Source organism: Scardinius erythrophthalmus, assembly GCF_964197995.2.
Source record: "Scardinius erythrophthalmus genome assembly, chromosome: 3".
Lineage (NCBI taxonomy): Eukaryota > Metazoa > Chordata > Actinopteri > Cypriniformes > Leuciscidae > Scardinius > Scardinius erythrophthalmus.
The window spans coordinates 42,469,133-42,494,717 of record NC_138223.1 but is presented as its reverse complement, the minus strand read 5'-3'; the positions used below and the strand labels follow the sequence as shown (position 1 = coordinate 42,494,717).

General features: G+C 36.9%; 1 protein-coding gene across 2 annotated transcripts in view; it reads right to left on the bottom strand.

Annotated features, from left to right (window-relative positions):
• abca1a (ATP-binding cassette, sub-family A (ABC1), member 1A) overlaps positions 1-20,135 on the bottom strand; it is a 42,445-nt gene extending 22,310 nt beyond the window's left edge. For both annotated transcript variants that reach the window (XM_081362392.1, XM_081362393.1), the window contains exons 1-10: positions 19,940-20,135; positions 16,984-17,088; positions 16,268-16,361; positions 14,860-15,001; positions 14,647-14,765; positions 10,415-10,536; positions 8,110-8,301; positions 6,392-6,481; positions 768-1,011; positions 527-666 (exon numbers count right to left, since the gene is read on the bottom strand). In XM_081362392.1, the coding sequence (XP_081218518.1) occupies positions 527-666; positions 768-1,011; positions 6,392-6,481; positions 8,110-8,301; positions 10,415-10,536; positions 14,647-14,765; positions 14,860-15,001; positions 16,268-16,361; positions 16,984-17,049 (1,209 nt within the window). In that variant the 5' untranslated portion in view covers positions 17,050-17,088; positions 19,940-20,135. The remainder of the gene's footprint in view (positions 1-526; positions 667-767; positions 1,012-6,391; positions 6,482-8,109; positions 8,302-10,414; positions 10,537-14,646; positions 14,766-14,859; positions 15,002-16,267; positions 16,362-16,983; positions 17,089-19,939) is intronic.
• Positions 20,136-25,585: the final 5,450 nt, after the last annotated feature.

Here is a 25,585-nt window from a genome sequence, read left to right as displayed (position 1 = left end):
TACTAGCAAAAAATATATATATATATAACAAAACTAAAGCATATAACAAAATTACTAAAACTTAAAATAAAATAAAAATATATATAGAAATGTAATTTAACACATTAATAAATACTATAATAGTATATAATGGTGCTGTCAAATCGATTAATCGCGATTAATCATATCTAACATAAAAGTTTGTAATTCTATAATATATATACTGTATGTTTATATATATATACACACACACACACACACACACACACACACATGCATTCACACATATAAATATATATTTACAAACTGTTAGATGCGATTAATCGCAATTAATCGATTTGACATCACTAGTATATAAATAATAATAATAAAATAACACTAGTTCTGATGACTAGTGTCATCATGACATGATCTGATGATTAGAATAAAATATTGAAAATAGAAAATAATACAGAATGAGTGTGTGAGTTCAAATCTTTGACTCACAGAAACCTGGTCAACACTAGTTTAACATACAGTAATAAGCTCATGTAACACTGAGCCTGACCTCTTGTATGATCCTCTGGGTGGCAGGAGTGTCGGGGGTGTACAAGATCTTTCCCATGAGCAGCGGCTTCAGAGCTCTCCAAATCATGCGCGATATGGGACTCGACTCCAGGCCCTTCATCACGTTGTTGCAGTAGGGCGCTAATGGAGAGATGACAAGTTTTTTTAAACAATTTAGCAGGGGACGTGACATATTTTGCATTCACAAGTGAAGAAAAAGAGAGAATTAGGACTTGGCTCACTGGAGGAGTTGTCGTAAGCGGAAACCGGCTCGCTGTCGTTGTCATTGCCGTAGCTGCCGAACAAGGCCTTGTAGTTGTTATCCTCGTACCAGTTGAGGGACTTGATCTTCAGGCCTCCGCCCTCCGGGTGCCCGCAGACGATTCGGGACACGGCCTGGTACATGTGGTTTGGGGACTGCGTGCTGTTGCCCGTCAGGTACATGATCTCGTTGCGCATGTCCCGCCAGCTCTTCATACTGATAAACTGGGAATAAGCATTAAACAATGAGACAAGTTTTATCACTTAAAGGTGCAGTGTGTAAATTTTAGTGGTGAGGTTGCAAATTGCAACCAACAGAAGTTACGGTGGCCGACAGAAAAATATGTCGTCGTCTGAGACAGCAGAGAGTAGCCAGTTAGGCAACGAGGTTTATTTAAAAAGATAAATAAAAAATATATATTTACTTGTAAAATTATATGTTATTGCAAATATTATTGTTACTTGTTCATCATTGTGCCAGCGTTTTATTCGCTGACTTTAGCTAGCTTCTTTGCATGAAGAACAACATTGTGACGAAACGTGTTTGTCCGTTTAGGGCTCCTGTAACATGTCGACACATTTCACTGTAAGGGGACCCGCGGTGTATGTAGATAGAAATGGCTCATTCTAAGGTAATAAAAAGGTCTTTATACACCACTGAAAACATAGTTATGTATATTATATTGCATTTCTGTCAAAAGATCCTCCTAAATATTCAACAATGCACCTTTAAGAGAGTCAAAAAAAGTCCTTCATTTTCAGTATAAGATCTATATTTGTATACACCAGGGTTCAAAAGTTTGGGGTCTGAAAATCTCTTATTCTCACCAAGGCAGCAGTTATTTGATCAAAAATACTGTGAAAACAGTGTCCAACAATAGACAAACTTTGATGTTTGCTTGAGAGCCTAGCCAGTCATTTTAACAGCTTTAAGTTTGAAGATTTCAGTTTGAAGTAGTTTTGAAGCTTGAAGTGGTTCGAAGGCAATACAGTCTACCAGAAAAACAGGCTGATGTTATTAATCACATCGAAAACGCACATTTCCTTGATTATCAAGTAAGTGAAGAGCTTGTCGAACGTCACAAAATGTTTGCTTATGCTAAAGAATTGCTTGAAGCGGTTTGTCTGATGATGGGAAACCAAATGCAAACATCTAGGCACACCGGATGACATAATGACTGTGTTTATTCAGTTCCTTCAAAGTACGTCATTCACTGTTACAGCTGCTTCAGGAAAGGGTGAGACTAATATTAATTGCAAACACTTGCTGTCCTGTTACATGATCTTGTTCGTCCAGTCCAAACCAATACAACCTAAATGTCTTGTTTTTGAGTCCTGAAGTGTGTAGTCCACGTGCCGGCCTTCATTACCTCTATGTGTCACCAGGAGTAATTGTTATGAAGTGTTGTCACCGTCAGCTGAAGGGTGTTATGAAGCTAACTAAACCCAAACATAATAATACATGCTTATTTCTTCTGGATGTCTGAATTGCGCAATCGTTATTCTTTATTTTTATTCTGTCATTATTTCCTCACCCATATGTCATGATATATGTTGTTTTTTAATGTGAAACACAAAAAGAGAAATTTGCGTGATACTTCCAGTCTTGTAAAGCCACACAAAAGCTTTGTGTGAGGAACAAATTAAATGTAAGTTGTTATTCGTTTATAATTCTTATTTGCATTCACTTTCAGTGAATAATGACTTATATTTCAGTCTGTTCCACTGGGATATTGTACATGAAACTTTTATTGTATTTTTGAGTCACTATACAGAGACTATGGCAGACTGTAAAAAAGTTGCATGAATATTTATTAAAAATTCTCATTTTGTTTTCCACAAACATAGCGGCCTAGACAGGTTATTAGTGCATTGAAGCTAAGAAACAAAAGCGTAAAAATAGAGGATAAATGTAAGTGTTTTTAGGGTCATCATGTGCTTGGAGAGGAATGCAAGGGAGTATTGTGAAAAGCGTATCTTGCCCGACAAGCTGAACAGAGACGCTGCTGTAACACGCTCACGCATGCCTGCCTGCCGAGGACGAGGTTACTATCGGTCATCCTCCTGATGAAACCGAAAGACAACTCAAGAGGACAAAAGACCATAATAAACTGCTTTCTGACATTTCCATCGCATTAATGGATGCATGTGGGAAAAATGGGTAATGAGAATGATGGCATGATGCTGATGAGAGTGTTTTCATTCTGAAATAAATGGATGGTTTCACGCAGTGTTACATAAGTGCTTGTTTGAACGTTTGCGTGGAAGGGTTATAGTCAGTCAGGTTTGTAAATGATGAGTTAATATGATTCACAGGGCTGTAAACACCTTTGTCATGTGCAATTCCCAAAATCACCATCATCAACCCATCTGAGAAGTGAACACACAAAGAGCTTTACTGCCGGCTTCATTTACTTATCTTCAGTTTCCCATTCATTACAACAGGGAATGAACTCAGCCGATATGAATCACAAACCTAAGTTCTTTTAGACACCGATATCCGGTAACAGGGTTATTGTCGTTAAAATTAAAACTTAAAGGCGGCATTGTCATAAGTCTAGTCTGTGTTTCTGTCTTGTTTCATGTTTAGCAGCTCCCAGTTATGTTTATTAGTCTTCCCAGGTGCTTCCTATTAGCCACAACCCCTTGTTATCTTGTTTAGCTTGTTTGCCCTTGTATTTAAGCCTGTGTGTCTAGTTCAGTCTTTGTCAATCCTTAATGTTTGTTTGCTGGTTGTTCTGTTCCTGCGCCTTGTTTCCTGAGTCTGAGTTTGTGTAATAAAGAAATACTGCAAATGGATCCTACTCCCTCATCTGCTTCAACCACCCGTGACAGGCATAAAACAGAAGTTGCAATGGTCTTTTCTTCCCTATTGTGTCGTATATCCGAGTGAAACGGCTTCTCAAACAAGAACAAATGTAGGGCAGGACTTGATTTTGTCCGTGAGGAATTGATTGGAAGGTTGTGGTTTGGAGTGACAGGTTGCTCCGCCCTCACACCAGTAAAAACCAGTTGTTCTCATTGTCCTTTAGTTTAACTTGAAATACTAAAGAAGTAAAACTAAAACTGAAATCAAATTAATAAAAACTATAGAAAGAAAATAAAAAAATTAGGGATGCAGAGATATGAAAATGTAGACCGATACCGATAACTCTTTATTTGCCGATAAATCGAAATTTTTATATAATTTTTGAGAGCCTGATTACAAAAACAAAAGTCTAACCATTAAAGGGGTCATATAATGCCATTTTTGTACAAGCTAATATGATTATTTAGGGTCTAAATTAAAAGTTTGTAATATACTATAATTAAAAATTCTCATTAGTATTGTAAGAAAACACTAATTTTACCAGGTCAAAAACAGCTCTGTTTTCAGCACACCGTTTCAGTGCATGCGTCTTTAAATGATAATGAGCTTTGCTCACCCCGCCCCTCTGTTCTGTGCGTACACCGTTTCTAACACAATAACCACGTGTTGTTTATTATAAACGTGGGATTATGAATTATATTGCGAACGTCGTACATAGAAAACATGCCGTAATGTACCCTGAGTGTAAACCTTAGATGCATTCATTGTGAAGCCTGCAGCAAGGTTTGCAAATTTCGCAAAGATTAATATAAATACTAATATAAAGGTTAATAAAACATTACACTCACATCTTCTGGAGGTTCAGCAGGAACACGTTGGTACCGATCCGCTTTTTCTCGTTTGTAAAGCTGTCTGGTGTGAAATGATTCGCGCAAACATGAAAGCATGGACGATCGTGGGGAATCCCCGTGAGGGAATCCCCGCGTCAATCCTTTGGGCATATCGCTTCAAAAACAAAACTCAGCCACTGCATCTTCAACGGCTCGGATTTAGGAACATCCAAATGACTGCTGTGTTCCTTATTACATCTAAGAACAGAACACCACAATTGCTTAGACGCCATTCTGCTCCAGCATATCAACAATGGCGGACTACTATGACGACAGCTGTCACAGCTCGCTCAGGGCGGGTCTTGTGTTGAAACACGGCTGTCAATCACAATAGCGGGAGGGGCGTTGGATATTATGACATCACAATATCGAACGGCTTGATTTCAGAGAGGGTCAAACATATAAGGAGATTAAAACAAAACCACTGGATGGATTTTTATCATGATAGGATGGTTGTGTACAGGCACTGCCAACAGACATTTCAGTGCAATCAACTTGTAAAAGTGCATGTACCATTATATGACCCCTTTAAAATCCATGTCCCAAGCACACAATTATAATGTTCTCATTATGATTTTATGTTGCCTATATGACAGACTTGCGCTGCACGTTGCACCGAAATGTATTTTACTTTTTGAAGTAATTCAAATCACATTTCAAGCAATTCAAAACCATCATGGCAAACAGTGCGCATCTGAAGTGTCCCATCTGAAGGATATAATCCATTATTTGATTAAAAATGAACATATATCGTCCGATACAGATATGGTGGCCGATATATCGTGCATCCCTACCGAAAATATATAAAATAATAAATAAATAAAGATTTATTTTTTTTACTGAAAGGATGAGCTCACAGTCTCTTTTCCCACATCATCCAGGGGTCTCATTAGAGAAGGATTCATCTGTATGCGACTGTTAGCCATAAAAAAGACCTATTGTTATCTGTCACCTGTAAGCTATCACGAGGTGTCTGAGGAAGCCCTGGAGGCCAGACAGACATGCAAACAAGGCAGGGTAACTGGAGAAATAAAGCACGACCTGAAGTAACCTCTCGCTGCTGGCTTAAGTGAGGGTTACTGGAGTTCAGCTCTTGTGTGAGAACAAAGAGGAACTAATGACGGCCAGCGCAGCGTTGGTGTCAACTCAATTTCTGTTTTAAACAAGAAAACTATGACTAACTGGAAAGAGATTGCTTGTAAGACACATTCCCTGGGAACAAACGCCCCGTGTGATGATGTGGAAACAGCAGAGAATGAAAAAACCCCGTCCCTGTTTTGTTCTAAAGACAAGTTAGTTAACATTTGTCGAGCTCTGCACTTTTGCCCAGTGCTGGCAGGAACTGGGAGTCTTGTGATGGGACAAACTACTGCTGCTAACGCACTTAACACTCAGGTTTGGTTTCTAAATTCTCGTCACCAAATACATGAGAGCAGAAACACAGAGTTGGCCGCGTACAGCTGAACTGTCAAGCGTCAGCTCCTTGGTTTCCAAGGCACAGAGAGGTTTGGGATGCTAACCGAACTAGCTATTTATTAACTTTTTGTCCTTTTAAGCAAAAGTCTTGTTGTAAACTGATTTGGGGCAAAGCAAAAACCTTAATGATTATCATTTGTCTCGATGCTAAGCACAAAATGTTTGCATGTTGCATTTCCATGACTAGCAGGTTGGAATATTAGACTGGTAATATAATCATAATTGCCATTTAAACATTATTTGATTCCTTTACAGCAAAATACCTTTAATCGGTACATGTTTTTAATTTGTGCTTTGCAACTAATCCAGATCCACTGGTCTAATACGGGATAAGATCATTTGGGAAGCTGGGGTGGGTATTAAAGACTTCACTCTGGTGTCTAGTTCGGTCTCCAAAGGTGGGGTGAGGGATATTTCAGAGGGAACGTACCTCGACCGCTAATGCTCCCAAACTCTCCAGCAGGCTGTCTGTTGCTATGGACACATCCTGGATAATCTTTGGGTCGGACTTGACATCTTTCTGCATGACCAAAACATGAGCAAAAAAGACATTATTAGCTCATCAAGGGAATCATATTGTACACATTTTACTATGACAATGATCCCATGAAATTTATGGTAACAACCCCCCAACAATTTAAGTTTTAACGATTTAGAGGGTGAACAGAGTTAATACTAAACACCATCATGGTAACTACAATAATGCAATAAACATTCATTTAACAACATAAGATCCAGCATGAAACCCTAATGGACACGACTGATAAGAAAAACTAGAAGAAACAAATGGTTTCACTTTATTTTAAGGTGTCCTTGTTACAGTGCAATTATACATTTAAGTACTGAGTAATATTAATTAACAACATGTACTTAGGGTTTGGTTTGGGGTTAAATGCATTAATTAAGTAATTATGCATAATTAATTGTTATTACTATAGCAAGTACATGTAACATGTGTAACAAAGACACTGTAAAATAAAGTGTTACCAAACATATTTATTTCAATGAAAAACAACAATTTACTTTTTTGACCATAAATGATAGGATAAGTTACTGTAAACTGTACATTTAAGTAGTATTTTACTGTAAAATAATATGAAATTACACTGTATAGAGTAAGGGAACTTACTGTAAACCAATTAACAGGTTTTTACCGTAGCATGACCAAGTTACCGGTTCCACATTTTTTTACTGTTAAAATTACGATAATTTTTACAGCGGTGGCTGCCAGAAATTCACAGTAAAAAATACTGACTATGTTTCTGTTATAACGGAAAGCCTGTTTATTTTACAACTTAAACTGTATATTTAATTAAGTGATATAATGTTAATATACCAACTACCAAAGTCTGTTTTTACCTTAAAATGAACTTAAAACCATCATAATAATATAGGTGGTGAAATAGAAAGCAACATGACATTTATTTGTGCTTTTCGCTGTGGTTTTTACTGTAGCAGTGTATTTTTTTCAGTGTATGTTTACGGAAACAGTAAAATACATGTGAAGACATTTGCATTAAGCATCTTTCATGTTTTAAGCTGTCACTAGGGCTATACTGTCGCGATTTAGAGGAAACATGTCAAAGAACTCATTGTCCCCTTGCTTGCATAACTAAATTGCTGTGCAAAGATAGTAGTGACCTGGCATCTTGAAATCTCATTACTCAAAAACAAAGAAAACATTCAGTCTAAAGCGAACATACACAAAGACATCAATAGGTGAATATTCTTGGCTGATGGTCACTGTTGGCTCCCTTTTCATGCACAAATATGCTGAAATAATTATTCTGATTTACAAAAACAAATTATGTAAATGTGGCCATTATGTGACCACAATGTTATTCTGTTGAGCTTACAGTCCTGACAAAGTTCACTGGGTCCATATTACAAAAATATACACTTGCCCTAGTTTGTATGTAATTGGTTTATTGAACTGGCGAATTCCTGTGCTTTTATTGTAGTCCAGTAAGCAACTTTTATTTGAACCATATGAGACATCAACTCAGCAATCATTAACATTTGAACATTCATCTATTCTCATATTCTAGTTCTTGTAACATCAATGAATTAACTTAAAAATTATTAAGTTAACTTATAATTAACTTAGTCCTATGAATATGTTATTACTTAACAATTGTATTTACTTACCCGTATTGGCTTCAGGAAGTCCAAGTTGGACAGGAAGTTGTTCTCTGCGTCATTCAGCCATTCAGCAGATGATTGACAGATGATGTTTTGCGTCAGCTGAGACACGTCCTTGTCGGCAATGGTCACGAAATCCTCCAGAGATGTGGAATTGCACAGGTCTCTAAGATGAACTCCGAACCCTTTAATAAGCACCTGTAGATCACAAGTAGCAGTTAAAACTGAATAAACAGACTCTGTCAGTAAAACACAGATCCTAAATTACAATCCTTCACCTTGAACAGTTGTTTGAGGATATTATTTTCTACAAGAGCTTTACAAAAAAGTCAAATGGCTAAATAAAGCTATATTATGAATGTAAATGCTCGTATTTGCGAGGTCTTGAAGTGGAAGTGCGCAACCAAGAAGATGCCATATGAATATGAATACATAGCATGAAGGAAAGTGTATTTTTAAGTAGAATTGAAGATGCTTCATGTCTCCATTTTGGTGTTACAGAATGAACTGATGAAGCTCACACTAGTAACCAGGCAAATCCCTATCGCTCAACCAATGGCGTGAGTTTGAGGCGGGACTAGCTGTTTCTTTGACCAATGGCAGATAGGGGAAAACTGTGTTTGGGAAATCTGTTTAAAAAAAGATGGTTTGCCATCCTGTCTAGTTCAGCTCTATGGTCATGAAGAGATCTGGTATTCAAACAGTGCAAATGATTGTAAGAAACAACATTCTTTGATCACACAAGCTCTTTCTTTTGTGAAAGAGGCAAAGGACAGCCTTGTTCTTTTCTTTTCTGTAAGATCGTGACTTCCCGTCAGCTCTCTCACTCTCTCAGAGCCTCTTTACACACACAATAATTCGATAAGGGTGTGCTTAGAAGATGACTAAAGGCTAATTTGGGAAGCTCTTAAGGTATGACCTCAGACAACTATCTCAGTTTCTTATATGCAGGTACTGATGTGTTTGAAATAAGTTTCTTATGCACACCAAGGCTGTATTTATTTGATCAAAAATGCATTAAAAACAGTAATATTGTGATATAACTGTTTTTTCTATTTGAATATATTGAAAAAGTCATTTATTCCTGTGATGGCAAAGCTGAATTTTCAGCATCATTACTCCAGTCTTCAGTGTCACATGATCCTTCAGAAATCATTCTAATATGATGATTTGATGCTCAAGAATTCTAAATGAATATTTTTGTGGAAAATTATTTTATTTATTATTTCTGAAAGCACAAAAGAACAGCATTTATTTGAAATAGAAATCTTTTTTAACATTATGTCTTTACCTCTAATCAATTTAATACATCATAGCTGAATAAAAGTTTTTTTTTTTTCTTTCAAAACCTGGTCCCATAAACTATTTCACTTAAACACACGTGAAATCATGTGGTGCATATACAATATATATATATATATATAGTAAGTATTATAAGTAATATGTATTACTAGTAGTATTTAAAGAACATTAGCACAAATAAGCTAAAGCTAAATACGCTTTTAGTTTGTTTTAAATTATATAGAAAACATATTTGATGTTCATTATGTGGATCAGAATTATTTCAACACTTTTTGGTTGTTAAATGTTAGTGAAATGTTTTGAATGCAATGAATTTTATACAGTCTAAATGCAGCTCCAAATGCCTTTTTGGGGCCATTGTTTTAAAGAATCCATAAACAATGAATCTACTTTTTTGATGTATGATAGGTGTGGAATGAAACGCTGGGAATATTTTTAACAAAGCGGAGGTACAGTGTTGTCAAAGTGGCCTCTATCTTGCAGCACATCTGTCAGAGGTGCTGAGAATAGCTTGTCCTGTCTCAGTTTTCCAGGAATTGCTCTCTGGCCGTAGCTCTGCAGGGCAACAGACATGTGACTCCACCCCTTCTCAACCTCCCCACCCCCCCACCCCCCCAAACGCACGTGCACGGCTCTCTCAGTACAGCTGTGCGAAAGAGATCCATTATGCGTAACATCTGCCCGATCGAGTCCTGTCCCAATACACCAAGGTCATCCGCATGGGAGAGCGTATGAACGCATGTACGGGGCTTTGAAAAGCCCATCGCATCATATCTGTACGAGCCAGCATACGTGTTACGTAATGGTCTCAGGATACATGCCATATAATGACTATGCAAGATGGAGTGTAAAATATGTTAAGCGCTGTTTAAATGCGTGAAGGTAACTAAAGACAACACCAGGAGGACAAAAAAAGTACTTGATGTCTGTTGATTCGATACTCTTTTTTTAATGATTTGGTTGTTGAAGGATTTTTAAGCGGCTCATGAATGTTGCCGAGTTCATTTACCTTCTCCAAGTTGACGTTAGCCTCCACTATCTGTCTCACAGCATGCTTGGGCAGGGTAGCATTTTTCTCGAGAAACTCAGACAACGTTTCATTATCATGGAGGAAATCCTTCAGTTTGAAACCTAGGAGAAAAAGAAAACCCTTTGAGTCTAAAAATATGAAAAAGCAGATACCATATAAAATGAATGTAATCAAATACAAAATTAAGCAAAATACTTTGAAATATATATTAGTCAGCATGATATATAAATATACTAAGCTTATATATAATTTATATACTTGAGTTTGATAACGTCATATCTCAATCATGATGACTAACACTGGCTAATTGCTGTTTTTAATTAACCAGTGATTCACAATTGCACCATGAATATTATCATTTCTAACAAAGGGTGTCATTCAGAACATTATGTTAAGTATGACTCTACTGCACTTCCTAACTCAATGATAAAGCAAGTGAGGTAATGCCATTGCGTTACAGTCACGAGAGAATCGTCCATTTAGCTCTCAACCCTGAGTTCATCATGCAAGATGTCCACAGTAAAGGACGGAGGGAAAACAAAAGGCAGAAAGTGACTAGAGCAGTGTTCTCCACAGAGCTCATTGTGCTGCGTGTCAGAACATTCCCGAATGTTCATCTTCAGTATGAACTGGTTTGAGTCAGTCTCTCTCCTCTGGGGTTACAACATGTCATTCTTTCCCTAGTCAGATCTCTGAAATCCCCATGAGCACTTCTCACATTTTCTTATTGTTGCTTTACTATTCTGGAAGGTTCTTGGGAAATGAGTTGTAAACGTTTCAGGGGGTGTAGAATTTATGCAAAAATGCGAAGAGCTTTTTAATGTGAAGAGCATTAAACATTTGATCCGTTTCATATCAGCATCAAACTTTGTTTCTACTTTACAAGGACAAGTAAAAGCAGCCACAAAAATGATAATTACTGACATAGAGTAAAATTATAAAACAAATATAGCTCAGATTATTTGTGATCTGGCAAAAGCTGAGTAGCAGTTTTGAAACTCATTTGCTGAATAAAAATTGATGTGTGATTTTGAAAGAATTTTCACTAAGAAATTGCTAGTAAATTTCAGATATAATTACAAAGAACGACCACTGAATTAAACATGACATATTTAAGAAGAAAGGCTGAAACTTTTTTCTTGTAACACATACTCCAAAAATCTTTGTTTCAGGGTGTTCACACTTCGGTTCAGTTGGTTCATTTGGTCCAGACTAAAAAAAAAAACCATTTAGCCCTGGTCAGCTAAGCGTTCACATTGGCATTTTAACACAGAATCTAAAGATACTGAACCTAAAGGCATAGGGATTTGTTCACAACCTGATTGATCAGCTTTTATGACGTATATTCCGCGAAAGAACTTACCGAACATCTAAAACAATGCTGTGTTCTGGGATAAATGCGCTCGCTGTATGTGCATTGCTTTATATGATTGTATTTTGACCAGCTGAGAACTCTTGAAGAGCTTATAAATGTGTATAGGAGTCAAAACAGCATCAGGAATCCCTCCGTCTCTCTCTCTCACACACACACACACACACACACACACACACACACACACACACACACACACACACACACACACACACACACACACACACAGATCTGCTGTGAGGAGACCCAGTTCTGACGCCTGTACTGAACTGAGATGAGCAACATCTCGACTATGACGAGAAAAAAACAGGTATGCTTATGCATCTGGTGACATCATGTCCTGTGTTTGGTCCGTGTTGCGTTCATATTTAATGCGTTTAACATTTTTTTCAGCGTCTCGCTCCACTTGTAAACTAGCACCAGGGTTCAGATGGCAGTGTTCACACTTATTCAAATGACCCGCACTAACAGAGCAATCGCACCAGAGTTCGTTGTAATCCAACCAAACATGCAAAGAGTGAAAAATTCTTCTTCTTTTTTTTTACAGTGTTGAGACACATTCTCTACAACATTTTTCCTCAGAGGAAAAATCTGGGAATTAGGAGATCTTATCAAAAGTCTCCATTTAATGTATTACTCATCTAGAAGAAACAACGGTCATATCAAAGAAATCTAATTTGCAATTTTTTCTTTGCTTTATAGCATCACCTCAAACAGTTTAACCCTCCTTTACAAAACTTCAAGAGCAGTTTTAACCAGATGGGATGAGTTACCATACCTCACTCTTCCCCAGCGAAATGTCCTAGAATCTCAAAAAGAGCACACTTATGAAACATGAGTGTCTCTGTGGCATAAAATGATCATCTTAAACCACTGACTCTTGAGGCTTGCTAATCCACGGTGGGCAAAGCAAGCATCCTATTCCTCAAGCCCCAGATGCAAACAGCAGCCCCTCTGGGAACATTAATTAAATGCTGTCAACTGTGAGTATCAACTCCCACAAGCCTCTCTCATCAACCTTTACAGTGAGTTATCAGTCTAAGTATCACTTCTGCAAGTGTCCATCAAAACACCTAGAAAAATAAGAAAAAAATCCCATAGGATCGGAACAGAACATAATACTTGTACAGGGCAACAAAGCAACAACCTAAAACACCCTTGCAACCGCATAGCAACCACATAGCAAAACACTTTTGCAACCACATAGGACTTAAAGGTGCAGTAAGCAATTTATGAGAATCAATCATTGTTGTCTTGCCTGATCATAACCCTTCTTTTTCCCATGATATTCCTCTGAGGTTTTCTTTTTTGTAATGTCTCTCAGCCATTACTCTATCTACAGTATTTCTTCAAATCTCCCTCTTGCTCATTTTCTCTTCTCTCCCATCATGAGTTGACACGCCCCTACTGCTGATTGGCTCAATCTCTCTCATCCCCCATGCTATTATGAACATCACTATCTTTTAGGGGCTGACACCTGGCCACTTCATGCGTTTTCTTTGATCAGATACCTATCTGGGTATAATAAAGACCAGGTGTAAATGCCCTCCGAAACGCATTCGAGGTGGATTTAAATCCGATCGCTCAAACCACTGGACAAAACTGGACAGTGCAAATGCATCTGGTTGTTGAAACCACATATGTAAATTTTACTCCTCCCAACAATGCTAAAAAATAAAGTGTGAGAGCGTGTTATAGGCTATATGTGCAAGTTTATGATCGAATCAGAGAAAAAAATGCACAAGCGTGGTTTCATAAGCAAACTTAAGACGCTGCTGAGACATTACAAGTCACATCAATGTCACGTGTCTTTACGGGATTTTTACGGGTTGTGTGTGAATGCACTCTCTGATTCCCGAAAATCACTGGCAGTGTGAATGAACCAAAATCAAAAGAACCCGGGTCAAATGCCGGGTCACTTTATCCGTGTATTTTCCGGAATCTCTGTGTGAAAGGGGCTCAAGAGAAAAAAACAAGCAGATTGTGACCCCGTTTTAACACTTCAATAATCAAACATATCTAAAACAGAACATGTTTCTTATTTGAAGAGCTATGTAAAGGTTCAACCCTGAACCTAAATTGAGGAGCCGCACCTAAGCCGGATGTGTGACAGGAAATAGACACACGAATCCCTCTGGTGTTTCCATTTCATTGGGTACAACTTCACTGCACACTGGCCCAGTTAGTTATCAACCAATACTGAGGCATATATAAGAGTAAATAATGCTAAAAAGTGTCAGAGTGACTTTAGAAACTGTGAAACTTGATACCAAGAGAGGAACTGACACCGTTCTTTCGCAACAGACTTACAAAACATTAACTCAACAGTAGTGAAGGAAACCCTAAAGATTCTGATATGATTCCACTCTTTCACTACAATACTTAGTACTAACAACAAGCTGAACCAGTAACAATGCTCTTTTTGGAAACATTCGTTAGTGTTCGAAAGTTTGGGGTCAGTGCAATTTTTTTAAAGAAACAAATACTTTTTAAATTGATCCAAAGTGACAGTAAAGACTCTCAAATGTATCAGGTTTACACAAAAATATGAAACAGCTCAACTGCTTAAAACATTTATAATAATAAGTTTCAAATCATCATATTGGAATGATTTCTGAAAGATCATGTGACACTGAAGACTGGAGTAATGATGGTGAAAATTCAGCTTTTATCACAGGAATAAATTACATTTTACTATATTACTGTTCTGTAATCAAATAAATGCAGCCTTGATGAGCATCGACCCCAAACTTTTGAATGATAGTGTACATATTTTAAAGTACAACATTTAAATTACTACAAAACCAAATGTTGAGAAAGAAGCACAAAGGTGCCAGACCTTCAGTGTTGCTCTGCAGTTTTCTCAAGGCCCGGACGAGTCCTTTGAAACCTTCGAAGCTCTTGTCTTGTTGGCTGTAGAGGAGAATTTTCTTGGCATCGATGAACAGTCGGGAGATGCTGTAAATGATGACAGTGACACTCACATGATTAAAAATTTGTTGTAAAGTGTTCAATAAAAATCCAATGCAGGCCCAAATCTTGATTCACTTACATGGAGTCATTGAAGTTTCCCACCACTCCGGGCGTCTCTCCAGGGGTAGGGTAGCGAAAACAAGGGTTGTTGGCATTGCAGATGATGCCCTGCACCCATGGTAAAGTCCCCGCAGAGGGCATGGCCTTATTGGGAAAGTGGCCTGGAATAATAGGACAAAGCAATCAGATTTACAACAAATGAAATGCCCTTTGCAACCATATTTCTGTAATCTGAAGTGTTTAATGGAATAAAATGTAGTTTATTTCATTTGGAGTAACGTGCACAGACTAATCATGCATAATGAGATCACAAATGTGTGATAATATTTCAATCATGACAACTCTTGGAATAGTTTTAGCATGTTATTGATGATATGTTGACGTATTTGGTCTTGGCGAACTAGATCTGCTACGCTGCTGCTGTTGATTATTGCAAGTAGGGACTTGCTAATGCATAAATAGACAGATACAAATATATATCCCACAGCAGATCTAGGCAGGTGGAGCTGGGGAGGTGGAGGGTTTCAGAGTAACTCTGATTGCACACTGTATGGCTTACAGCAAACACTGAACCAGACTATTTAAATAATTGAGCAAGCAATCTCATTGGCTGCAGGATCAGCAGCGGCCAATCAGCTTGTGCCATGCGGTAATGATGTGATTGCTTGCAGACTGCATGTAAAGGACCGATCAGCCTGTGCCATCTAGAGTTTCATGACGAAACTAGATACTAGGATTTTTTTTTTTTTGGATATCATCAAGATGGCTTTTAACTGATTCCTTTCAAAAGTAGTGTTATGTTAGTTCTATAAAGAGTTCATTGGATGAAAAGGTTATGTATTTTACACTATCTATGCACATGGACAAGATTACACTTTGCACTTCATTTCAATTCCAGGAAACATCCCTGCAGAAATGATTTCCCTTTTGTTTGAAAGGTCTGTTTTCTATCTAACTAACTAACTCAAAAAAGGCTAACATTTAGTTATTTTAGCTCAAAGTACAGGGACTGACACTGCAAGAAAACTGTGTTTTGGAGATCTTGTGATCATGTGCTCTTGGAGCTGTTTTGCTGTCCTTGACCTCCCATGGGAACAGTGTGATTTCCAAAGAGGAGCAAATATTGACACATGAATGAAGACACAGTGACACGGGACATTAAATAAAATATATTTAGGATCATTTTAAATTGACAGTGAAAACCTTCTGCATTTTAAAGTGGTTATTACAAAGAGGATTTAGAACAATATAATGAAAGTGAAATAAGATTCACAGTTGGTTTTTATCTTCTTTGCAATTTAGTTTATTTAAACTAGATTCATATAGTTTGCTGTATTGGGCAAGAAAAATTCTGTGATTGTAAAAACATTTTCGAAGCAAAATAAATGTTTGTTTGTGTGTTTGTTGGCCCATCTTAGGCCACTTACATTCATGTTGCTCGTAGGGAGGATAATACATTCTGACAGATATCAAGATGAAAAAGATGAAGAGCGGCCATATTATCTCAATCAGAAGCTGAATCTGGAAAAGAAAGGACACAAAAGTGTGATATTTACTCATTTGTTCAAACTTTACATCCTGGATTGCTTTGGTTCCTCCCTAATGAACTTTACACAACTTCTTCTCTGCTGTTCACCGATCCTGAATAAACTATTATAGCGAAGTCAGGAAAATCCTGTTTATCATGAGGGTTGTTGGGCTTCCTGCTGACAAGGCATCTGAACCTCCTGTTCGTACATTCAGTGCCAAGCGCATGTATGTGCTGTCATGTCCGTACCAACATCATGATCATTTAATCAGTTTTTGAGGTACATTCTCTTTCTGGACTTCTTTAAGGAAAAGTTGATAAGTAAGTACATAAATAACAACTACTTCACAGTTTCTTCAACAGAAACTTTAAAAATGCAACACAATAAAGTGTTTATACACAAATTGTCTTTTTATTTATGTGTTTATTCAATCCTTTCAATACGGGGGTTGGTGACCTCCAGAACCTCACAGATGTCACCATACAGAAAAATGGGAGCCTAGGGACTCCATATGCTACAAAAGGCATTCGTGTTGCTGCATATGAAATGCATTTTGATTGTTGCATTCAGGTAAGTGATGCGTTAAAATCTCAACGCATTTGGTATGAACTTACAGTCTGTCTCCGTCGGAAAGTGAAGTTCTTCCACAACAGTAAGCCCAACTGAGTGGAGAATGCCATCTTGCCACGGCTCCACACTGTCCGCGCCGCCTCTGGCAACTGTCAAGAAAAGAAGTGTAAAGATAATGATGCAAAGCTCAATTCGTTCAACTGTGGTCATCTATCTGTGGAACGCTCAAGTACAGGTCAAGTATCTCATGACAGCTTTATCTAGGGTGGACTTTATAATATGGGTGCTGTGATATCATCACCAACGACTAAGAGTTGCATTAAAAAGTAAACATAGACATTAGGACGAGTAAACATTCAACAGATTGTGAGAATTTACTGACAAAATGCATTCATTTATAATCAGCAATTAAAGTCACCATGAAATCAAAATTGACAGTTCTTTTTTTATTTTATTTTTTTATGGAAATATCACAGTGTTTATTATAAATGATCTATTTGTGGACACTATTGTTTTTAATTGTGACTCCTAATCTTTAAACAAAATAACTTCCCCTCCGTCAGGTAGCAAAAGGACATGGTGTAGAGAGATAAATTTACTACTATTGTACTATGTACATATTGATATAAATTAGTTGGAAAGTCTGTTTACCATCCCGTTGGACGATAATGTTTTAAATCGTCAATAAGCTTGGTTAATTGTGACAGACTCTTTGATGGGCATTCAATTTGCTTTGAGTGATACAATGTAATTTATGGGACCTAGTTTGTCAACTAAATATAATGAACTGAATAACAGACTAGAAGGTAAAAAAAATATCACATTTTATATTGAACTAATTGTCCTTAAGTAGGAACTAGGCCTAGTTTACTTGCAAACAATAAATGTTACCGGATTCGGTGCATCTTGAACTTGTATTTTTGTGTTGTTGTTGGATCTGGCAGGTTTAATAAGGATGTGATCTAGTACGTGTCTAGAAGAAGATGATTTCTACACTGGTTAATTTGTTCCGTCCACACAGTCGTCATCAGTGGGAAAAAAATCCTTTTCTACGAATGCATTGGTTGGTTATTTCCCCAGTCTAGCTACAACATGATGGCTGCGCAAATTAATTTTTTAAACGCCAATCGCATTGTTTAGCACTATTTTATTTTGAAATGCGCAACATTGCTTACATTTCGCGGGATGCGGGACAAAGCGCCCTAGTTCTGCCCTACATTTTATCTTGTTTGAGAAGCCATTTCACTCAGATAGGGAAGAAAAGACTATCACAACTTCCATTTCATGCCTACTTTAAGTTAGCAAGGTAAAATAATAATTCAAACACAATGGTTTAACATTGACATACAGTAGCTTATCTTCAAGTCATTCATCTTATCTGTTCTTTTCACTTTCATTTGTTATCAGAAAACTTCAAGCAGTGAGAGGAAACAGAACAGTGTCAGTGTGTGGGTTGGTACGTTTCATAATGAACTAAATCATAAATCACGATGTCCTGCTGGTGTTTTTATTAAATTGCCCAGTAATGCATTTTCAATATAAATTAAAAGGTTATAATTTCTGAGAAAATGTATGAGTCAAGACTAACTTAGAGCGAATGGCATGACGTGTCATTTTTTTTTCTTTGGATTTATTAAGTTATTCAAAAATACTAAAATACTGCTGCTGCTACTACTAATAATATTTCAAATTTCTGATTTAAAAGTATTTTTGATATGTATACATTTGATTAATTTTTAAAACAATCCAAGACAGTGTGGCACTGGCATAACCAGCATACAAGAAGCCATTTTGTTGCATTTGGTAAGAAACCAATAAAACATGCACTTAAAAAAAGGATGAAAGCAACTTGAGAAAGCTATACATTTCTTCTACATTTCTATTAATTTTCTCCTTGTATCATTACCTATTTTTGCCGTTGTCTCTGTCTAAAGACCTGTATCATTCATTGGTAGCCTATGTGTTAAATCTTTCATTTTTGTACCGTTTGTGCAGATACGGATTTGTCTGAGGTAATGTGTGATTCTTATGCTTGTGTTTTTCATACATACCATCATAAAGAGCGTCCCTAGTGGACGCGTTCATTTTCTTATTTTCTCCTTGTTTACCATTTTCTTCATCAATCGCTTCTCTCGCCTCGTAGCTGCTAAGCCTACCAACTATTGCACATACACATCAAATATCATTTGTTTTAGGCTCAGTTTGCACTTAAAGCAAGATAAATCAATCCTGTCCATCACGACAGATTTAAAATATGTCCAAGAAAGATGATGTAAGAACATACATTTGTTTACTATACAATAATTACTTATGTGGAGCAAAATACGAAAATACATAGAACTATATACCTTTTACTGCTGTTTATACCACCAAATACGTTTAAAATCATGATGTTTTAAAGATGCAGAAGAGTTGAAGAGCTCTCTTCATTGTTCCGCAGAGGAGAGGTTACTCTCGGTCATTTCGCGCAGACTCGGTTATACAAACAGATGCTGAAGCGACTGAGCACTTACAGTCTTCTTTGTTCAACTGTCTTTTCAAGTTGTCATAATTTCAATATCTTACGAGTGAAAATTATAGTCAATCATACAGAACTTTTCAACATTAATAGCTGCCACGAAGCTTTTGATACATCACAACTCATCAAGTGTTTTGTTTATGACAAAAGAAACGACCGTGCAAGCGTTGACGAAAATCAACAACAGCGTTTCTGATTAAAGAAGTAGGCAGGTTGAAATATGCATATGTTTACGTGTCACGGTAAGTAAACGATAAAACATGACAATTGAAATCAGTTTTCAGCATAACTGCCACGAAGCTTTCAATGCATCACAACTCGCCAAATGTTTACGATAAAAAGCACGTCATTTGTGGGGAAGCAACAACAGACTGAATTAGTAGCTAAGTTTAAGCAAAAATGTGTATCTATGAATTAGTGAAAAATATAACTTGACACGAGATCGCTGCTCAAAAAATAATGAAACTCAACATTTTACTCACCGTTTTTTCTTGCTCCGAAATGATTATTCCTTATTTCATATAGCCCTAAACAGTAAATCCTTTAAGGCGAGAAGAGAAACAGCTGTTTTAACGCACTCACAGCGATATTGTACTGGTGGTGTTTTGTTCTCTATGGACGGACTTTTTTCCTCTCCTCCATCCTTTTATAGCGAGAGCGATGCGCGAGGTTACTGTCGGTCATGAAAGCTCGAGCCTCCATATATGGAACGCACGTGCGGACCCAAAACAGCTCTTAAAAGGGCAACGTGGATTTGCGTAAAATACGTTTTTTTTACTTTATTTTATGCATCTTACGTTACGCGCTGTATAAGTCTATAGCCTACAAAAAAATATTATTAATTTAATATTAATTATATTATCTGTCTGAAATAGGGATTGCACAGTGTTAGTAGCCTACTGGCTTAACTGATTCATAATTGGAGGCCAAACTCAATTATTTTATTAAGACATTTAACCTCAGTTTCACAGTCAAGGCTTAAGATAGTCTCAGACTAAAATGCATGTTGGAGCTGTTTTAACTGAAAGCAACATGCACTGACTTATGCAGATGCAATGCAATTTTTTTTTAAGGTATGTTTATAAAAGCTACTTAAATGTCCTAATTAACTAATCCTGGCTTAATCTAAGCCTGTGAAACCAGGCCTATATTTCAGTGTCAAAGTTATTGTCAACCCTATTTTCAGCACATGGTATATTTCGTAATCTGACATCCCTTCTGAAAGAAAAAAACTTCCCAGCAAACATTTGGACGTATAATGACCGTTGAAAAGTCTATTTTTCAACCCGTCATGGTTGAAAAATAGTTCCAAAATGGAAGTTGAACCGACGTCTTTGACGTCGTCTGGCCGTGAATTCCACGTCTTTTCTGCGCGTCCCTGGACGTCTAAATGCGTCGTCAAATGTGTTTAAATGTGTTGCTGCATAATTTAAGTGTATATATAAGCCTGCATATAAAATAATCACACACCTATTGTGTAACATCGTGAAAGGCAATCAAGTATTGAGGTTTACACATCTTGACAAAGGTTCTAAAAAGGTCCAAAATTGGTCCAGTCAGACCTGAACGTCAATAAAACGTTTTAATCACGTGTACATCAAAAACAATAACACATTATTTGTGGACATAAGCAAAAAAGAAGCATGTTCTGATTAAGCACATTTTATTGATCTTGAACAGCCAAAATTTCTCTTTATTTTTTTCAATGTTTAACATTTCGTGAGCTTAGAATTATAAGGATCTATATCCACTTTTGGTTGAAATTGAGTTTTTGACAATCTGATCCATTAGGTGTTATTAATGCCTGTGTGGTGTTATTTTTGTAAAAAAATAATATTTTGTTAGTAGTTATTAATAAAATAAAAAAGTTCCATCTCACAAAACATAAACCGAGTTTAAAAACGTTGATGCTCAATAAACTACAATAAACGGAGATAGAACCTTATAATTCTAAGCTCTCGATTTGTTAACCAAACTAAAATACCAATTGCAAAATACTGAATCATTATATAAAGATAGTTCACCCAAAAATGAAAATTATGTAATTTACTCACCAAATTCCAAACCTGTATGAGTTTCTTTCTTCTGCTGAACACAAAAGAAGATATTTTGAAGAATGTTTGTTACCAAGCAAATAGAGCATCCACTGACTACCATTATTGGAGAAAAAATGGTAGTTAATGGGAAGCGACATCTGCTTGGTTACAAACATTCTTCCAAACATCTTTGTGTTTAGCATAACATAGAAAGGTATACAGGTTTGAAACATGAGGTTGAGTAAATGATGACAATTTTCATTTTTGGGTGAACTATCCCTTAAACACATTGTTTGGCTCATTTTTTTTTGTATCCACCACCCCCAGCTCTTCCTGGAGCGTGTTTCAGGTGTTCTGCCATTGCTGCATCAATTTCAGAGTCTGTAGCATTTGGGCTCCACCTCATCACAGCATCTAAGGGAAGGGAATATATTTATTTTTAAAATAAATAAAATTAAAAATTTGAGGTAAATGACATGCACTTATTTTCAAAATATTTTTATGGTCTACAAATAAATTGAAAAGAAAAAACATGGAACAAGATGAATGAATCATGAATGAAACGGTAATCAACATGCATTAAATTTGATTTTATTGTATAAAAGATGTTCTGCTTTAAATTGGTGTTAGATCAGTTGGGGGCATGGGCGTCAGTTTGGTTTGAAATGTGCTGGGGACAGAGGGGACACTTTTAAACAGGCCCACCCAAAACTTAAAAAAAAATAAATAAATAAATTTAGCCTACTATATTCTAATTTTGTCAATAATTATAAAAAAAATCGCCAATAAGCTCATAATTTGCTAAAATAGTGTTTAGTTATAAAAAACATTTTAAAAATGCTGGTTATATTTTGAATGTATCATTAAACATACTTTATACTATGGTATACCGTTGTATAAGTTCAAAGTAACTTTTAGCCTACTAGCTAATTTTAGCCAAACTCAGTTAGCCAATTTCAGTTGACAATGTGGGCATCATTTCTTTCGGTTCATTAATGTCAAACAAGTAAAACTCTAGCACGTTAATCTAATAATACAAAATGAACGTATCCAACATTAGATTTCTAATATGGATGGATACAAGTACAACATGCGCCTCAATTCCTCCTCTCCTCGTGGTTGTTCAAACTTCAATGTTCCCGAGTCAATGGGGAGAACGCGTTAACATCTCCCGAGATAATCTAACCTATCGCGGGATTTTGTAATGTCGCGAGATTTTTTGTTACATTTTGGCAGCACAGTTTTGGCAATTACATCCATGATTACATCCAACTCAGACATACAGTGCATAGGTTTAGACACCCATGCTAAAGTTGACTAAAAAGAGGAATAAAAAATCATCTTTTGGAAATTGAACTTAATGCCTTAATTTAAAAAATTAGGAAAAATCCAACCTTTAAGGACACCAATTTTCTTTGTGAATGAATAATGTATCGTAAATAAATAAATGTTCTTCCTTAAAATACAGGGTGCATAAGTTTGGACACCCCTATGTTAAATTCCCATAGAGGCAGGCAGATTTTTATTTTTTTTTCTGTCTTGCTTGACTAGACGTGTAAAAGACGTCAGTGGAGGTGTATTCACAGCCTTGATTAGACGTGTAAAAGACGTCAGTGGAGGTGTATTCACAGCCTTGATTAGACGTGTAAAAGACGTGGACGTGTATTCACAGCCTGACCAGACGTGTAAAAGATGTCAGTGGACGTCTTCACAACCTCTTAAAAACTACTTGGGCAATTAAATTAATTATTGCAGTATTAACCATGCAAGGATTAAGCACAGCTTTTGCATATTTCACAAGGATTTCATAGAGGGTCATGATGGACTATGCACGTGTAAAAGACGTCGCCAGGTGACGTCCTCTCATCCGATACACTACATATTGAACTACAAGTAGCTAAAAGTCAAAATAACAATTATACATGCAACCCCAGAGAACTGTAGACATGTACAAATGTATCTGAATGCATTTTTAGGAAATGTTCTGTGTTACATATTTTTACCGATTTATGCCGTCCTACCGTGACTATTTTTGGCCAGGGACACGACGTTGCCGTCGGACCAATGTTGGCTGGGTTAGATGGTTTGCTGGTATAAGTTGGTCTCACATTCTTGCCAAGTCTGTGTTCAGCATGTTTAATTGATTGCAAACTTGATTCGACTGGTGTAAGTTTTTTCTCCCCCAGCAGAAACCAAATCTAAAATATCAACTAAATTAATTTTTTTTTTTTTCCTGCACACATATCAATCTCTAATAGGAATGAAAGTCTAATAGGAACTGGAGAGTAAAAATATCTACTCTCCAGGTCATCAGGACCTCAGAGAAATGAAGGCAGGCTGTAAAACAAGTAGACACAACTCAGGGCTGCATGGGCCTTGAATGAAGATACTGAGCAAGACGGATATACAGAACTAGCTTAGCAATTTCATGGATGAACTGTCCAAGAAATCCATCTATCGTGCAAAATGAAATAGCATATAGTTGGGAGATGTATGCACAACAGCAGTTTAAAGTTTACGTCAGCTTCTGTTTTTTAATAAAGAATCTTTGCAGACAATATCAAGTTGTGTCCGGTTCGCATATATTTTTAAACTTCAGAAGATACAGGAAGAGCATTCTGTTGACTTGTTCCCTGGACTTTCTGCATCACTGGTCCGGATAACTGTGAAAAGTTACCCATTTATGACAATGCATTTGTGTAGTTAATGAACGCATCGTGTCTGGGGTTTTTACAATTTATATAAATACATACATGGTAAGAGTGTAACCGAGGTCTTATTACCTTTTCACAATTTTTAACCCCTCTTCTTTTTTTAAATGTGTTACGCCCTGTGGCTGTATTTGTGAATTATGCGCTCTTGGGAGAGTGTCACCTACTGGGCAAGTTATGTATTGCATGTTTCCATCTTTTGCTCTTTCTGACTCTCTCTGTCATAGATTGCTAATTGGATTCCAGCTGATGGCCATCATTCATCAGTACTGAGTGAATGCTACAGAGATCCAAGGTGTATAAGACGGCAAAGAGACAACGCTGGGGTGCTGACGGCTACGCGCTCACTCTTTGTCCTGATCCAGACTGGTGTTCTTTTGTGCATTTTAGTGTGACCAAGTGTGGTCTTTATTACCTCTTAACTTTGTGAATGAACTTGTCAATTACAATCTATGAGAGAGTGTGCGAACGCTATGGTGGGTGTGTTTATGATTCTTTTGTGTTATTTTCTAATTTATGTAAATACTTTTGTTTGTCTTTCTTTGGAAGCGGTAGGGAGAGGGTGCCATTTTCTTTGAATCTAAAGTTTTGTTTATGTTTATGGTAGACAGGGAGATAGGTAAGACTCTGTCATTTCTTTTCTTTTTTTTTGTTGTTAAGGTTAGTTAGAGTTTTTGTGTTTAGTTAGAGGACTTTTGTTTGTTATGTTGGCCTGGCCCTCTCCTGAAGATTTGCTTCCTTTGTTATTAATAAATTAAGATATTTGCTTGTGTTTGTGCTTTTCTGGATCAGGGGATTGATGTGACCGTCAGACTTTTTTTTTATTTTTATTTTACATTTTGTTACGACTTCATTTAACCCCTAGACTAACATTGAGGTTCGTAACAAATGCAATGTGATAATTATTCAATGTAGTCTTTTAATATGACTTCATAAAAGATGCATGCATTATAAATATAAATGATTGCAAAATACACTTTGAAATAGTGTAAAATGGAGTACAGCATGTCACGCTCCAGGACGTGTCAACTACCCAAAAGTAAGTACCAGTTTAGACTAGAAAAGCAATGATATTCAGTGAGATTGTGAATCGAACATTATTCAGAAAAGCAGAATCTGACCTGTCTGTTTCTAACACAGTCAAAAACAACACAATGATTCTGATTTGAACTGAGGGAATGTAGCATTGTGGCTTTTGTGTTTTTGGTCATGTGATCAGCACTTTCATCCTGTTTTTCAGGCCGATCATCTCTTTGTGTTTATGAAGGCCGTGAGGCTGCCAAGTGAATAACGCTGCCCTCCTGCCCCAGTATCCTCTGCCAGTATTGTGGAGTTGAGCCTCAGGGATGACACAGCGCTGTTGACACAGAGGTCGACAGCG